This window comes from Buteo buteo, chromosome 4, assembly GCF_964188355.1.
Source record: "Buteo buteo chromosome 4, bButBut1.hap1.1, whole genome shotgun sequence".
Lineage (NCBI taxonomy): Eukaryota > Metazoa > Chordata > Aves > Accipitriformes > Accipitridae > Buteo > Buteo buteo.
The window spans coordinates 6,745,414-6,763,886 of record NC_134174.1 but is presented as its reverse complement, the minus strand read 5'-3'; the positions used below and the strand labels follow the sequence as shown (position 1 = coordinate 6,763,886).

The window sequence follows — 18,473 nt, the reverse complement described above, 5'->3', positions numbered from 1 at the left end:
GTAGAGGCATGCTTTTCCCCATAACTTTCTTGTACTTAAATATAAGGCTTATGTCAGTTGGATTCAAATAGAAAAAACGTAAAAAACCAAAACCACCTTATTTCCAGGATACTTCATGGACTGAATCGTGGTTGGGGTGGACCTAAACAGTCATCAAGTTGTAATTCTGCAAGTGCAAGGCTTTGGGCTCCTGGATTAAAGTCCTTTGCCCATTTTGTTGCATTGATAGCCAAGAAAGAATGCACAAATTCTAATGAGTAAAAGCTAGAAGTAAAATTAGAATTCTGTTGAGACAATAAGTAATAATTTTCTTTTATATTTTTCCCCAACATTTCAGATGCAAGTTGACTTAATGAATACTTAATGAAAGTATTAATAAGTTTTCAGTATCCTGCAGAGCTTTGAAATTAAACTCTTACATTGTTACCAGATTGTATCACTAACCATATGAAACAGAATATCCTTCCTGTCTTTATTAAGCCCTGAATTTGAAGTTGGAGGGAGAGGGGCTGTCCTTTACAAAAAACCCTTAATATTTGTTTATATTCATCTTTGAAGAGAAAGCAAGAGCCACACATACATTTTTCTGCTTTAACTTTTCCAGTGTTGGTCCTCAGCTCCAAAGCATTATGAAAGAGTTGAAATAGTGTCCTTAAAAAAAAAAAAAAAAAAATACAGTTAATAGTTAACTTTGTAGTACAATCAGAGATACCTCGCCTACTTTACAGCCCAGTTTTGCACGCTGTAAAAATACGTACTAAAAATCTTCTTATCATTGGAGCCAACAAAATACAGATTTTTGGCTGTGAAGAGCCCAAGTGCCTTGAAATTCCAGGGACTAAAATAGCTAATTCCAAGTGCTTGTTTGGTTCCCAAATTCAAGAAGTTGATGGCAACTGTAGCAAGGTTTTCATAGGCAGAATGGTAATCTTTAAGGTAGTAGGGTTGTCCCATGCTTTTAAAGCTGTATATAATATAAATAATGTATGGAATGCACATACTTATGTTACATGTTATACTACTTAGTATAACTGTTTATTTTAAGAAGATGGGGTTTGTTTTGTTTTGAATTCCCATTTTATCACCTTGTTACTGAGATACTCTTGTGAGTAATATAATGTAAACAAGTAGATCTTACCTCGGAAGAAATCCTTGATGTTAAGTTATAGGGCCATGTAAGTAGAAATGTACCAAGCCAAGGATGAGAATTATAGCAAGGCTTTCTAAGCTTTTAATGTCCAGAATTAGACCTTATTCCCATTTCTGCTACTGCGCTATCACTCTTTCTTGCACTTGTTTTTGTTCATGTACTTTGTGCCTTTTTAACTTTGTGTCTTTTAAGAAGGGATGGTTTGTGTGATCACTGGGAAACAGTAGCTAATCATGTTTAGGGAAAGTCTGGGTAAAGATCATTTCAGAGTGAAATAGCTTTTAAGAAGCTTGCAGCAGAAATTATTTGCCTGAAAATTTACTGAATATAAAAACAAATTGAAGTTTTTTGTACTTGCCAAAAATGTGTAGAGAAGAAACCTTTATAAATCTGGTACTTAAACTCCTCTTACAAAATACAATTCTTTACATGGTGCTGAAAATAAGGGTTTCTACTTGGGTTTTGGTTGGCTGGTTTTCTGGATGTTTTAGGTGAACTGATGTTACTCTGTTGCTGTTCTTAGATGACTGGATAAAAAGTTGCTGATGCTGTGTTAAACTTTTTTTCAGTGTTTTTAGAAAAGCATAAATAATTTTAAATGTATTCATTTTGAAAAGATTAAAAAATTCTAATTTCTTTTCAGCAAAAGCACCTTGAAATTGAAAGAACTACAAAATGGCTTAAGATGCTGAAAAGCTGGGAAAAATACAAGAATAGTGAAAAGGTAAAGTTATGTGTGCTTTTTTCATTAGCTATCACTTCTGAATGAATGTATAACCTTAAATTAGATTGTTTCTGTTTGAGATCTGGGGAAAATAAAAAACAAACAACACACACTGAAAGAAAAAGGCTTTTTATTCTTCCAAAATGCAATAATACACAATAACCCAAAAATAATAATAACCCAAGAAAACTGGTGGTCAAATGCAAGGAATTTCTAAGGGCAATATTGCGTAGGCTCTCTAACATATTCATAGCAATAAGTGTGTGCTGTACTGCTTTGCACTGTGGGATTGGAACTACGATCACACAGCATACTGTGTTCACATCTGCAAAATAATCTGTGGAGTGAATGAAGCATCAGACCTGCTTGTCTTGTCTTGCAGAGAGCTAGAAGTTGTGTTTGATTTAGGCTTTGAGAATGCTAGGAGGAAAAAAAGAAAAATCTTTATAATCTTGAAAAGAGGGGACACCTTTAAATGGGTATAGCTGAATTCTTCAGGATTTATAAATCCCTTTTCAAGAGTTATGATTTTTCGCTTTACTTTTTTTATTCCTTTGTATACTGGATATTGTATTAATTAATATTTAAATTTAAAGTTACTCTTCTGAGTTATTGGTGGTGTCTTATTATGACCTATGAGGGTTTTTTAACTCTTAATCTTCTTCTCTTCCATGGTCATGTCTTCCCTGTTTCCCCCCCCCCCCCCCCCAACCACCCCTCCTTTTTTTTTTTCCCTTTATTTTTTTGCAGCCCAGGTTTACTGAAGGGCCTAGGATAACTTACTGTTATGGACAAGTGAAAACCACCTTGAGTAACTGTCCAGGGACACTGATTAGTCATCACATGGGGCATATCGTTTGATGCTTAAACTATCACACTTGCCAGCACAGATATCTTGGGATATCCCACTATACCTGGTTGCTTTGTTAAAAGGATAGTTGCACTGAGTAAGTGAGAAAGTAAAAAGTACAGGAAGCCATTCAGTGCCCTGTCCCCCTTTGGCTAAGTCTGGTTTTTCTGTGAATAATATGCAATGCAGCATTCATAATCTTCAAGAGAAGTGAATTTTTTGGTAGTATGAATGGGATCTACTTTTGAATAGAATACTTCATAACTTGGTGGGCTTTTTTTTATTTTGGAATCAGTAGAGAAGAACTGAAATCTGCTGACAGCTACTTAACAGTGCCCAGCAGTGCTACATTTCTTGACTTTAAAAAAAAAAAAAAAAGTAAAATCATTTTCTATGTGAAGCTGCAGGTGAGTTTTAAGGTAGTGAATTGCCCATTAATAATCTTTAAATTGCTTTTGGGATTTTTAGTTACAGAATTATTTTTATCCTACTCAGAAAACAAATAATGGTCTGAAGATAATGACAGAAAGGGTGTTAGGTGTACCATTAAGTGCTAAGTGCTCTTACTTGCTTTGAAAGCTAGGTAGGGAGGTTCATGTGAATAGTTTATTTGCTGGAATTGTAGTCTTGGTCATCTTAAAATTATGGAAGAATTTCAGCTGGGAAAAAACTTTCTGGAGTGGCTGTATTCCCAACACTCTGTTCTGAGGAGGTTTTCATAACTGTTTTTGTGGCCGTTTAGTGGATAATGCACAGAGTATGAGGTTCCCAAATTCAAATTCCCTCTTCCCCTCAATAGGGCTCAAAACTTGCATTTTCTGTTGGGGATTCTGTTGGTATTTTCTGATGCTGCTGATCCACCTGTATTTTGCTGAGGACTAGAGGACAACTGTTATGCATCCTAGGTTACTGCCTGGATGGCTGGCTTGCAGCATTGGCTTACTCCTTTATTAGCCTTTTGTTTTAGTAAATTATTCTGTGCAAAGTGGAAAACTTTAAAGGGAGAGATTGAGACCAGAATGCTTGTTAGCCTGATGAGCAGGGAACTGAGATATTAGAATTCAAGTAGAGGGAGAAATTTACTCAGCATGTCCCCCACTCATCATGTCTGCTTACTACCTTTATTTTTGAGACTAGAAGCTATGTATTGCACTTCGCTTCTGTTAAAAATACCAAAGCCAGTGGTTGATGTTTTTCAGATTATAACTAAGAAGCTAGCAAATTCATTTTCTTAAAATATGAAGTGAATGCATGAAAAAGTAACAATTTGTTTCCCAAGTTTTTCTTACACTCCTACTTCCTGTCCTGTCATCTTCTCTGGAAGGAGAAGCTAGAGGTCATAACACTGGTGGCTTTGTTTCTTTACTGTGGCGGTTTGAAGATCAAGTATGTTCCCAAGTCAAAGGGATGATCAAAAAACCTGTGTTACAGTTACTTTGTTTGCAAAGAGAATGATAAATATGACCTTTCAGGTAACACAATAGCTACATGTTGTCTAAGCAGCATCGCTTTTCCTTTTCAGCTATTTGTAACATCAGTCCATGATACACTGACTTAACTGAATAATCTTCTATTCACCAAGCATGCAGAAGGTATAGCAGATCAGCTGAGCAGAAAGAGTTTCAGTTCATGTAACAAATTACAGGCTGAACTATAAATAGTGGCAGGAATAATTCAATATGTTCATAAAGGGGTTGAACTTTGCTTGAGGCTAGGAAAAATTCTCACTGATTGTTGAACTCTGGTGGAGCACATGAGACTTTAAAAACAAGGGTGTTTTCCTTTTCTTTCTCACATCTTATGTGGTAAGTGAACCAGAACATACAGAATAAAGAATCAGCTTCCTCTTCCTCCTCCCGAGTATGCAGTGGAAAGTCAGACATAATTTGTCACTGCTCCTTATGGAAAGCCTGGTGGTGTTCTCAGGGTTGTACAAAACTCACAAATAAAGACAGTTTTTTATCTGAAAGTGTGTTGGAAGAATGCACCAGCTTTCCATGCTCGCCTTCTTGAAGCATGGGAGCAATAGTTGCAAGAACAATTCCTGACTCTTGCTTTCTGTCTTCACTTGATTGGATAAAGTCGTTAACACTGGAGGAACAAATTGCTAAAGAAAATGAACAGCTTGTATCTTAAAAGACTCGCTTCACCTGACACTTGCATGGTTTCTGTGCAGTCAGGCTGCTCCTGAAATCAGTGTTGTTTAGAAACAGCACTGAAGGGAACATTTCAGCAACAACAACAGTAATAATGTTGTGGGGTCGTAGATTATAATTGTAGTGATGGCTTGATTTTGGAAAATGGGGTACCTGAGAGATGCTTGTGCTCTTAAAAAGAGACCAAGGGAGAGTCAGAGAAGGTGATGGTCCCAGGGATAGAGCAGGTATGTACAAAGTACAGGACTTTAGACAGCCTGTTTGTAATGAGCCTTCATAATATGCAGCTGGGAGAGTTTTGGCTTGAAGAAATCTGTTCATACTGTACACATACTGTAAATGAATCCATATATTTGATTACATTATCCAAAACTGTCATATGCTTGACTGCAAAATACAGTTCTCATTTAATACTCTTGCAGAGCTGCCTGTAGGCTGCTGCTTTATTTTTTTTCCATCATAACTTCACAAGGAGAATTAATGAGAAAACATTAACACGCTGATGTGCGTGTGCGTGCGTGCGAGATGCTTCAATTTACATCTTCCCCGATCTTTATTGCAGAAGAATAAACTGAGAGACATGGGGACTCTGGGAACTTCACACTGTTTTCCCATTAGAACTTCTGTGCTTAACCTAATAAAAAAAAGGGCAGGAGAGGAGAAGGGGAATGGAGGCCAGCAATGTGTGACCATGAGGAACTGGAAAGAGGTGGAAGAGTTGTCACATTGAAACTAGAAATGTGCCAGTCTCTACCGTATTTGAGTAATGATTTAGAGGTAATGAGGATGACATAGTAAAATGAACCCATGTACAACTCCATAACCATGTAGAATCATAGAATTGCAGAACGGTTTGGGTTGGAAGGGACCTTAAAGATCATCTAGTCCCAACCCCCCTGCCATGGGCAGGGACACCTTCCACTAGATCAGGTTGCTCAAAGCCCCATCCAACCTGACCCTGAACACTTCCAGGGATAGAGCATCTACAGCTTCTCTGGGCAACCTGTTGCAGTGTCTTACTACCCTCACAGTGAAGAATTTCTTCCTAATATCTAATCTAAACCTACCTTCTTTCAGTTTAAAAATATTACCCCTTGTCCTATCACTACACGTCCTTGTCAAAAAGTCCCTTTCCAGCTTTCTTGTAGTCCCCCTTTAGGTACTGGCAGGCTGCTATAAGGTTTCCCCAGAGCCTTGTCTTCTCCAGGCTGAACAACCCCAATGCTCTCAGTCTGTCTTCATCGGAGAGGTGCTCCAGCCCTCTGGTCATCTTTGTGGCCCTCCTCTGGACCAGCTCCAACAGGTCCATGTCCTTTTTTAAGTTGGGGGCCCCAGACCAGGTGGGGTCTCATGAGAGCAGAGTAGAGGGGGACAGTCACCAACCTTGACCTGCTGGTCACGCTGCTTTTGATGCAGCCCAGGATACGGTTGGCTTTCTGGGCTGCAAGTGCACATTGCTGGATCATGTTGACCTTCTTGTCAACCAACACCCCCGAGTCCTTCTCGTCAGGGCTGCTCTCAATACGTTCTCCGCCCAGCCTGTATTTGTGCTCGGGATTGCCCCAATCCATGTGCAGGACCTTGCCCTTGCCCTTGTTGAACTTCATGAGGTTCGCACAGTCCCACCTCTCCAGCCTGTCAAGGTCCCTCTGGATGGCATCCCTTCCCTCCTGCGTGTTGACCACAGCTCACAGCTTGGTGTCGTCGGCACACTTACAGAGGGTGCACTCGATCCCACTGTCCATGTCACTGACAAAGATGTTAAACAGCACTGGTCCCATTACTGACCCCTGAAGAATGCCAGCATCAGTGGTCTCCACTCAGACATCGAGCCATTGACCGCAACTCTGAGTGTGACCATCCAGCCAATTCTTTATCCACCGAGTGGTCCATCCATCCAATCCATATCTCTCCAATTTAGAGACAAGGATGTCGTGCAGGACAGTGTCAAACGCTTTGCTCAAGTCCAGGTAGATGATGTCCTTCGCTCTTCCCTTATCCACCAACGCTGTAACCCCATTGTAGAAGGCCACCAAATTTGTCAGCCACGATTTGCCCTTAGTGGAGCCATGTTGGCTGTCACCAATCTCCTCCTTATTTCCCCTGTGCCTTAGCATAGTTTCCAGGAGGATCTGTTCCATGGTCTTGCCAGGCACTGAGGTGAGACTGACTGTCCTGTAGTTCCCTGGGTCTTCCTTTTTTACCTTTTTAAAAATGGGAGTTATGGTTCCCCTTTTCCAGTCTGTGGGAACTTCCCTGACTTCTCGAATATGATGGCTAGTGGCTTAGCCACTTCATTCACCAGTTCCTTCAGGACCCGCAGATACATCTCATCAGGTCCCATGAACTTGTGCACCTCCAGGTTCCTTAGATGGTCTCAGACCTGATCTTCTCCTACAGTGGGTGGTTCTTCATTCTCCCATTCTGCCGTCAGCTTCTGTGACTTGGGTGGTGTGGCTGGAGCACTTGCCCGTGAAGGCTGAGGCAAAAAAGTTGTGGAGTACCTCAGCCTTCTCCATGTCCTGGGAAACCAGGTCTCCCCTTTCCTTCCGGAGAGGGCCCACATTTTCCCTAGTCTTCCTTTTATCACCAACGTACTTTTAGAAGCTTTTCTTGTTGCCCTTGATGTTCCTGGCCAGATTTAATTCTATCAGGGTTTTGGCTTTCCTAACCTGATCCCTGGCTGCTCAGATGATTTCTCTGTATTCCTTCCAGGCTACCTGTCCTTGCTTCCACCCTCTGTAGGCTTCCTTTTTGTGTTTGAGTTTGTCCAGGAGCAACTTGTTCACCCATGTAGGTCTCCTGGCATTTGCCTGACTTCCTCTTTGTGTATAAAACTCCTTGATTCCTATACAATTATTTAGGCATCTTTTCAGTGGAGTCGTCATGATTCTTACAGACACCAGTCTCTGAAGTGTGTAACTGCCCTTGTGTCTTTGCATGATTGGTATTTGTCAGAACAAAGCTTTCATCTCCCCATCAGTCATTTCTTATGCAGGGAGTGTCATAGACCAGCAAAGTTTGTGTTGCAGTGTGGTCTTTCTCTAGCTTATGCTTTTATTTTCTATTTGTATTCTACTGCTTAGTAATCCAGGGTACAATCAACCACCACAGACAGTAAATCCTTCCTGGCTTAGTAGCATCATAACTTTCAGGAAAGATTAAATAAAACTGTTACATGTTATATTCCCATTTGAGCTTTTCCACCAAAGTATTTCTGTCTTTCAATGTCTACCTTCATCTATCTGTGATTGAAGTTACCTAAATTGAGAGAGAAAGGAAGAAGAGAAACAATCAGGGTAGCAGGCAATTTCCAGCTGTTCTGGCATTCACACAGAATATAATAATCAAGTCTCTGCTTAGTTTGGAGTCTGAACACAGAGCCTTAATGAAGAACCCTCTTCGCATTCCTGAGATTTTTTGAATGAGATTGAGCAACTCTTGTATTTGCACTTTCTCTTCATTTTATTCAACCCACAGAAGTTGAAGAACCTCTAAAGGCAGCGGTCTTTATAAATATACTTTCTTTTCATTATAAATATACTTTCTTGTGAGACTTCAGATTTTAATTCTTATGCTTCTCATCACTGAATCTTTTTGAGGTGGCAGAGTTCCTCTGCTGCTTGTGCAGTTCTTCCTGACATAACTGAGAAAGTTTTATTTTCAAGAAAACTAGTTTTATATCTTGTAGCAGCAAGAATGCCAGTTCCTACTCTTCAGACCAGTGCTGTGTGATAGTGGCCTCATTTCTTGTCCAGGAACTAGTTGGGTTTATGAGCTGGAGAGATTGGGGCGGTGGAAGGAAGGGGGGAGGTTGTCTGCTTTCCAGTTTTTTTGCATGGAGGCCACATTGAATATTGGATGTTACAGACTTCAATATTTGAGATGATAGCTAATTTGGAATATTCCAAATTTGAGAGATTTTTTTTTCCTCCTTGCTTTGTAAGCTTTTAAATTCATTCTATATATTCTTTTGTTTCACAATGAGAAGGTCCAATTTACAGGACCAATTTCTTTTTGCATGAGAAGCTCCTTTTGAATTCCCGGGTGGTAGGGCCTCATCTAGTGTCCGCTTGTCCTATCTACTTCGGGTTCAACAATATTAGTAATAATTACAAGAGTTTATGATAACTATCCTTAGCTGAAGATCAGCTTAGATGTGATACAGAACTTAATTTTTATTTAAGTTGCGTTTATATAATTATATCTACTGAGGATGAATTCCTTTTTTCTATGTGTTATGCTGATGGAAACATCCCAGATTCTGTAACACCATTCTTTGAATGATGCATGTTTGCATACAACAATTATCTGAACTCTGATTTTATATACTTATATTTTGTTGAGCTATTATCTTAAGAAAGCCTTAATTTTAAAGAATTTGTTGATGATTGACTCATTTAATCTCCCCAGAAGTTGAAGAAAAAATAAAGTAACTTGCTGAATTTTCTACTTCTTATTTTAATTATTAATTCAGAGGGAACAGAGGAGTAGATTAGGGTTCTGCAAGTATACAGACCTAACCCAGCGTTTCTCAACATATTTTCAATCTTATATTACATAAGGAAATAAGAGAGAGCTGAGGGCAGTGGTATGGTAACTTATTGTAAAGACATTCAGTTAGCTAATAATCAGTTTGCTCATTTATATTTTCTTTAACTGTTTGGTGACTGAATGATTATCAGAAGTGAGTTTTGCTGTGAAGTATGTGTGGGTTCCCCCTGCTTGCCCCCCCGTCCCCTGAGATGCAGTGCAGCTATGTCATTTTCCACAAAATTGCAGAATTGCACAGGATCACAGAAAGGTTGAGGTTGGAAGGGACCTCTGGAGGTCATCTGGTCCAACCCCTCTGCTCAAGCAGGGCCACTCACAGCTGGTCGGCCAGGACCATGTCCAGACAGCTTCTGAGTATCTGCAAGGACGGAGACTCCACCACCTCCCTGGGTAACCTGTGCCAGTGCTCAGTCACCCTGGCGGTGACAAAGTGTTTCCCAATGTTCAGAGGGAACCTGCAGTGTTTCAGTGTGTGCCCATTGCCTCTGGTCCTGTCGGTGGGCACCACTGAAAAGAGCCTGGCTCTCTTCTCGTCTTGGCACCCTCCCTTCAGGTACTTACATCCATTGATAGGGTCCCCCTGAGCCTTCTCTTCTCCAGGCTGAACAGTCCCAGTTCTCTCAGCCCTTCCTCATGTGTCAGGTGCTCTAGTCCCTTCATCATCTTCATGGCCCTTCCTTCATTGGACTCTCTCCAGTATGTCCCTGTCTGTCTTGTACTGGAGAGCCCAGAACTGGACACAGTACTCCAGGTGTGTCCTCAGCCAGTGCTGAGTAGAGGGGACCTGCTGGCAATACTTTATCTAACGCAGCCCAGGATACTGTTAGTCTTCTTTGCTTCAAGGATACAGTTGCTGGCTCCTCTCCAACTCGGTGTCCACCAGGACCCCCAGGTCCTTTTCTGCCAAGCTGCTTTCCAGCCGGGTGGCCCCCAGCACGTGCTGGTGCCTGGGGCTCTTCCTCCCCAGGTGCAGGACTTTGCACCTCTCCTTGTTGGACTCCATGATGTTCCTCTTGGCCCATTTCTCCAGCCTGTTGAGGTCCCTCTGGGTGGCAGCATGACCCTCTCAGGCATCAGCCACTCCTCTGTTTTCCATTGTATATAAAATTTTTCATGCTTGTTTCCACATCATCGTCTGTGTAATGGAGCATGTGCCATGAAAGGCTCTGTTCTTGAGTTACATTTCTCTCTTATATAGAGGGCAGTGAAAGTCTTTAGTCTGTTCTGCTGAGTCTGTAGGCAGGATCTTGTAATGAATTGAGAAGATTGAGAGCTTTTTTTCTATGCCTAAATTAAAGAATAGTTGAAACAGCAGAGTCAGCTGGATACAGATCTAAAATGCTTTGCAAGTAGCTCTGAATGTTATTTGGGTTTATTCTGTCAGATAGTGCAATAATTCTGATCTTAGCTACTGAAAATGTTTGCTTTCCTTCTGTTTTGTTTGGCATGACTATAGTAGGCTGATGAAACTAGACTCTCTGTTCCTTCCACTCTTTTTAAAGTTGTATTTGCCAACTCATTTTCCAAACTTTTCTTTTAAAAGCACTTCCACAATTCTCTATCTCAGTTTTTGCTTACTACTTCAAGGGCTCTTCTAGTGTTTGGGTGTTTCAGTCTGGGAAGTGCGGGAGATCGGAAAACTGTAAATGCCATAGACTTCTCTGAAACTGGTTGTTGTTCTCCTTCAGTTTTATGCCCTGAAAAAAACCAAAACAGCCCTACACTTTGTATGGTTTGGATTTGTTTTAATTCTGTTTCAATAAGAAACGATTATTACAAAGGCTTATTTCTGGCCTTTGATGTCCACCTGACCTTCTCCAAAAATATTCATTTAGAACAACAGTAGTCATGAGAATTTATTCTTCAACCAATTTTATGCTTGTTGCAGACATTTGAAAACGAGTTACAAAGTGAATAATTAACTGGCAAAAATGTTTGTTGTCAAGTTACACTGTTGCTGTACCATGGGTCTGAGGAACACAGCTACATGTCACTGGGGACATATCACACTGCATTTTTTTTTCCCTTTTTTTCTTTCAAGTTCCCAGAAAAGATTTCACCAATTTGGCTCATTCTGCTTTTCAGTAGACAGGCTAATAATCTCAGGATGACTCCACTGCAGTTGGTGTTGCTTGGCTTTCAAAAGAGTGAATTATCCTCTCTCTCGCAAGCAGTTATCCTTGTGTCCGGGTTGTCACACACTGAAATTCTCTGTGTGAGCCGAAGTCTGGATATACATCTATAGAGAAGGATGCTTTATAGCACTGTACATTGTTCTTTATCCTCACAGAAGAAACTGTACTGACACAACTGTGCTCACACTAAAAGTGTTGCTGCTTTAGCATTCTTAATAATATTAAAGCAGCAAAGTTTTCTTTAAAAAGCACATTTTATTTGTGGACAGTGTCCAGGATTGCTGTTGCATCTTATACCAATTTGAAATTTTCACTTGAAAAAGGGACAAGGAAAGAAAAGTCATAACCTTACTTGTGTAAGAGTTATACATTCTAAAATCCAGACATAAATCGTTGCTGGCATTAAAGACACCTTCAAAGATCTGATATATCCCAAACAGCCAGAAGTTTGCAAATGTAGTGCAATGAGGGGTTCATTAATCTTCCGAACTGGAGACGTGAAATATATGAAGAACAAAAAAAGGATCCTGTCTTTGAGGAGGACATTTCTTTTAAAGTATTGCTTGTGTTACAAACTTAACTTTTATAAATGTTTCAAGGAAGGCATAGCTTTGGCAATTTAAATTTTTAAGGTCTAACTTTCATTGCATGTTAAATGCAAAGAGTAAATTGTTTGGGGAGGGGTTGCATGTGTTTTGTTCTCTTTTAAATCTAATTGTCTCCCTGTGCCATCATTAAATTAATGGTAAAAACAGAACTTCTGAAAGGTTCATTTTCTTTGTTAGAGTTCTCTGATTTTCCTTTTCTTAGACATGTCTCCTGAAAGATGATAACGGTTTTTTTGTGTGTGTGTTTTTAGAATTACTAGGATTCAGTTGCTCTGAGGCTTTGCTTATCTTGAGTCTCTCCCAGCTGCGTAAAGCCAAGACTTTAGCTAGCTAGTCCATCTTTCTCTATTTAGAGGCTCTCCGTGCTCCTAAATGCTGCAGCATAAAGAGATACAAATCAGAAGAGAACTGAGGAAGACAGTTGTCAGTGCTCCTGATTTTTTCAAATAAGCCCAGCAAGAACCAAACCACTGAATGAGAGTGCAAAGGCAGTGACATGTCAGAGGCAAGACTGATAAATAGTTTATATAACGACTCTAGTTATGCACAGGTACTGAGTTATCCCCTTCTGACCCATTTCTAATACAAGCTTTATGTGTCAGAACAGAATGTGTCAGGAATGGGGAATTTAATTTTCTATTTCACAGCTAAGAATTGTGTGCAGCATTGGTAGGTTGTTCTGTATTCTTAGGAACTGTAGCTAGAATATCTTCTATGCATTGTTTTTGTGCAAATGTTTTAATATGCATTTAGAAAACTGATTATTAGTTTAGAAATATGATCTAAAATATGTTAGCTTTAGAAATGGCACGTCCTGGGTTTTTTTTGTGATCTTACATATTTGTTTGGTATGCATACATACGTACATTTTAGCACACTGTTGCAGTTTTACAAGAATTCAAAAATCAGTTATGCTTTTTTTTTTACTGGTAATCTTTAAAGCTTTGTGATATTGCTGATTGCCTTTCACCATTCCCATTTATCATTTGTAATTATGGTGAGTTATTTGTTGCTTGTCCTGAAATAGTGTTGCTAAGAATCTGATTTTTTGGGTCTAAATTCCAAAATTTAGAGTAGTCTTTCCAATATTTGTAGAATAAGTGCTGCTCAGCAAAGGTGATACAATTTTGATAGGCCTTCCTACATGCTAAAGTCCTGGCTTGTAAGTGTCACCTGCACAGAGTGATGTTTTGGCTTGTGTGTCCATTTTGTTCCCTGTGCCTCCGCTGATTCTGTCAACAGAGGTCCCAGATGGCGTCACTGGACATTTTTGGTCGCTCAAAAGACACGGGAAGGCTTTGTCTGCAGCTGGTCACCCCTTTGCTAGGACAATTGACATAATTGCATTTTTCTCTTTAGAATGTTGTATGTCACTGTTACTTTTGTTCAGAATGTTGTAGATTGCACTGCATTTATATTTTCTTTTCCTTTTACAGTTTCATAGGAGAATTTATAAAGGAATCCCACTGCAGTTCAGAGGACAAGTCTGGTCTTTACTACTTGACGTCCCTAAAATGAAAGAAGAAATGAAAGACACTTATAATGTGAGTTTGTAGAATTTCCACTTAATATTAATTTAAAAATTTTGGAGACTAAGACTACAGGCTTTATTAAGCTTTTGTTGTTATGCAGTGTTTAAAAAAAAAAGGATTAGAAATTGCATTGGACTCTACTGCTTGTTTTAGCTAGGAAAAAGGTAATGTATTGAAAAAGCACTTTTTCAGCTTATTTTTTGGTTCTGTAATTCATGTAATTAATTTGATCTTCTTTCCATTTCTTTTCCCATCCTCAAATACTTGCAAAAGCCCTTCTAAAAGCAGAGCAAAACAAAATAAGGAAAAAACCCTGTCCTAGCAAAAAGACAGAAGCCTCTGAAACTACAGCTCTTTGAGAATGTTTATTAAGGGAGCACCTTGTTGGCTGAATATCAGTAACAGGAGTTCCAGTATTCTGGAGGGGATGGAGGTTGGTGCCTTAATATTGTAAAAGCCAGAACAAGCTGGCTATCCTTCTGCCATCTCGTCTCCAAGTGAGGCTTAGATATCCCTTGCAAAGCACTGTCTGGTTACTTGCTTGTGTTCTCAGAGGTGCAACTCATGACAGAGTCACCCACAAAATTCTACAGGCATAAATCGACCACTTAAGCATATCTCCAACTTAGAATATAAAGAAAATAGCTCTGTGTTACCCCTGCCAGCCCCCACCCTCAACCTGGGTAGCAGTTAAAACAACCTCTAAATTATTGTGGTTGTATTCCTCTAAATTTTTCCCTGCTAACTCTAAAATTGAGACCCAAGAGTGGAAAGTAAAGTTCATGTGCCAGCTAGTAAGTTAGGCAGAAGGGGAATCGAATCCTTTAAAATTCTCTCTCTTCCTCGCTGTCTGTCTGTCTTTCTGCTAAAGGATTATAGGGAGAGTTTAGCTAACAGAAAGGCAATTTAGTATTGTAGAGTGTTTGAATTTTTCCCCACAGGAATTTAAATGTTCACTGCCTTTTAAAGAAATAATGTTGAGTTTCAAGGAAATGCTTTGCTTGTTTGATTTTGGCATTTTCTAATAGCATTTTTTTGGAGACTTTGGGTCTGAGTAGACAAGGAATCTTGTAAGGTTATGAAATAAGATCAATATTGGCACTGATGTTATCTAAATTTTGGTGTCTGTGATCTTCCTCTTAAATTATTTATCACTCTTTAGTCTGACAGGCCGCTCTTTCTGACTGTTATGTTTTGTTTAACTTCATAAGTAAGACTAGTGGCAGATCCAAAAGGGATGAAACAGAGTTCATGCTGAATAATGTAGTTGTGGGAAAGAATACTGAGTAAAACTAGGAAGCATTTAAAAATAAGTGAATTAGTCTTCAGAAATGATTAATGCCATCTAGTGCTCAATGCAAAACAAAAAACTGTTTGTAGCTCAGATATAGAAGTAGAGTTTCTTCCATCATTATCCTAGCTTATTTGTGATAAGCTCATTTTACTGCTCTCCATTTTTCCCATTTCCTGAAGTGATATTAACACTCCTAATTCACATATCACTTACAAATTTCACACCTTAAAATTAGAAGGAAAATATGCGCATTTGCTGTAGGTCAAACAACTTCTTTCAGCTCTATGTGCAGGGCACCTACCAGTTCTTAATCTTCTGTCCTTTTCATTTCTCGAACTCTAGGTACCCTTTTTTTTCACTCATGCTAGAGGCTCCCATGATGGCAAGGACTCAGAGTGCTTCTTTTTTTATATTCCAACAAATGATAGGCTCTGGGTCTGGGGACAAATCATTCTGGATGTTAGTACTTTAAATTATACTGGAAGGTGCACGAAGCTGAGATTGTGGTTAGTGTTGTGCTGGTTAATGGTTGGTACCAGTTGGTTCAATGACTTACAGGTAATTCCCGATGTGCCTGAAGCTTCTGGTTGTGCTCAGCAGACTTAATGGATGTTATTGTTCCCTGTTTGATCCCTTTGTTTTTTCTTATTTTTGTCTTCAAACCTTTTTGTTTTCTTGCAACCACAGTCTGTAGAGTTCTGCTTTTTGATTGTCTGTGGTATTCTGTAATAATGCCTGCCTACTCAGATGTAATGTTTTGAAAATACCATGTTGAATCCAGTTTGAAATGTCTTGCAAACTCAACTTCTAGGGACAGAAGTGAGAATGAATGAATGAGTGTCAAGAGAAAATTATTCTAAGTGCAAAAAAAAAAAAAGGTGGCAATCTAACCTATCCAGGCTTCCTAAGTAATCAATTGCAAAGTTGGATTTAATTATAAAATGTTAAAGCAAGTGCTAAAGTAGAGGTATTCTACAACTAAATTAGATTAGAACAGAAAGACAGGGGAAATGACTGGAGAAATGTCCATTATCTATACTTAGATAATAACTGGCAGCTACGTAGTTATTACTTCTGCTTCAAGAAAAACGCAGGAAAAGTATGAAAACCACACTAAATCATTTGCTAGATGTCCAGTCTGGAGAACTTGCATCTTAGGTTCTTGTTCCTGAGTAGTAAAATTCACTTTCTGTTTTTCTCCAGTGATGTGCCTACCTGAGAAATAGCAATTATAAATTTGAAATGCTGAAACATAGCCTTGAATATGGGTAGTGAATGGCATGTCACAAAAATGTGTGTTATGGGATTGGTCTTTTTACATCAATACTGTGTGAATGTGCCTGACTTGTATGTATGTATATGCATATTTTAGGTGTTAAAATTGTTATCTTGTGAGTTGCTATTCTATATTAAGTGTTTTAAGTCATGAGATTGCGAATACCTCAATACAGGTGTACAGTCAGGCAGGTTTCTGGTATTTTAGAGCTCACAGTTTTAAACTTAATTTCTGTTCTTTACTGTTTTCCCAGAAATTGAAGTGTCAAGCACGAGGGTCTTCGCCAGATATTAGGCAAATTGATCTTGATGTAAATCGAACATATAGAGATCATATCATGTTTCGAGACAGATACGGTGTGAAGTAAGTAAATGAAAAGGTTTTGTTTTGCTTGTCTTAAAACTGGCTTCCGATCAGGCCTCAAGCCTCTTCAACTTATGCAAGCATATTGAATGTAAGCTCCAAACTTTCAAAGCAGGATTGTCTATGTGCAATGATGTAATTACCATTACTACCACAAAACCAGACGGTCACTTCCAGCCAACTAGTTTTCCCTCACTATGAGGTGGTCAGTAGCATTCCAAAGAAAACCATTTCTAAACTGTTCTCATTTTGTTTCATATTTAATAAAAAGTCTCACATATTGTAAATACAAAAGCATGGGAATTCCAAGCTAATAAATTAAAATTTATTACGTAATCATTTTATTTAACTGTGTATCTTCAAAACCAAAATAACTTGTTGCATTTGTAATAACTTTTATCTTCCCAGAGATTTTAGCCTTCCTTTGGATTTTATATTGCTCTTCTAGTATCTAATTCAGTACCAAATAAAGCAGTATTTTATAGGTTAGCATTTAATTATTTACAAATGTAGGCCTCAATGCTTTTGGATTTCTTCAAGAAAATTTTTTTTTTTTACTGCCATTGGACGAGGAATATTAGGCAGCTGTCATCTTTAAAAATGCTTAATAGTGAAATAAGTGGCGATACAAACATCAGTATTGTTGCTAGCTTGCAGCATCAGCACCCTGCTGAGATGTAGAGGGTATTTTTTCCCTTCTGTGACTGTATTAGTTCAGTTTTTAATCTCCTTTTCTTTCCAAGCCAGATTCTACAGTAGTCTGCTATTTTCAAAAAGCAATACTCAAGAGCTGTGGACTTTAATGTGATAATAAAACAAACAACATCTTATATTATTTTTCTAGGTATTTTGTGGACAAATTCTAAATATGGGGAATTTCTCTGGTGGCTGCAGCACAGGGTGGAGTACAAAGCAGAAATTCCCAAGCTGAGAGCTATTCTGTGCAGCCACTGTAGTTTAGATATATTTGTGCAGTGTTATCTGTACTTGAGCTGACGTGCCTTGCCTCTCGGTAGTACTGACACAGCGCCATACAAAAATGACTGTGTTGTTTCTGGGCCCTAGTTAGTTTTTATGCACACATTTTAGATGTTACCAGAAGCTCGCTACCTCGTCAGTTTGGGGTTAACACAAGCAGAGCCAGCTCCAGTCCCTGTAGCTGTGTTGTAAGCATGCCCTCAGACTTCACAGGAAAGCCTTTGGCTGCATAAAGCAATTTCACACTTGGAATAGATCTTGGAATTACTGTACATATATTATGCATTTCCAGTGATGCCTCGATGAAAAATTCAGAAATCATTTCACATAGCAATAAAATAAAGTCCCCTGGGTAAATCAATAGCTTGTTTGACTTTTAAGTAGACTGTATGTCTTTGAGGGTTCATTCTTTACATGTCTTTACTGGTATGATCTAGTGTAAATAGTACTAAAACTACCATCATTTTATGTATCTTACTATGAATGAGATTGAGCTCTTATGCTCAGTTTCATATGGTCAGCTGAAGATATAGAAGGTTCCTGTATACATTTGGGTCCTTTTAGTTCATCCTTGTAAAATAAGACTCCAGCTTAGTATCTAGTACTTTAGGTTACACTTTACTTTGGTTACTGAAGAGTGGCTAAGCTTCAGTTCTGCAAGAGGGCAAACAAAAATGTCATAATCTAGATGTAATGGTAAAATTCTCCAAGTATGCATCCTCTTCCTGATAGAAAATACACAACTCTTTGCTTATGCTTTCTTTTTTAACCTGGTAATATCTATTTCCATATATTTGATTAGTGATAGAGAGAATTTCTATACATTTGATTAGTGATAGAGAGAATTTTACTG

General features: G+C 38.8%; 1 protein-coding gene across 6 annotated transcripts in view; it reads left to right on the top strand.

The window, feature by feature from the left end:
- The window catches only part of USP6NL (USP6 N-terminal like), a 129,804-nt gene that overhangs the window by 82,192 nt on the left and 29,139 nt on the right, over positions 1–18,473 (top strand). For all 6 annotated transcript variants that reach the window (XM_075024646.1, XM_075024648.1, XM_075024647.1 and 3 more), the window contains 3 exons: positions 1,794–1,874; positions 13,614–13,721; positions 16,533–16,642. In XM_075024646.1, the coding sequence (XP_074880747.1) occupies positions 1,794–1,874; positions 13,614–13,721; positions 16,533–16,642 (299 nt within the window). The remainder of the gene's footprint in view (positions 1–1,793; positions 1,875–13,613; positions 13,722–16,532; positions 16,643–18,473) is intronic.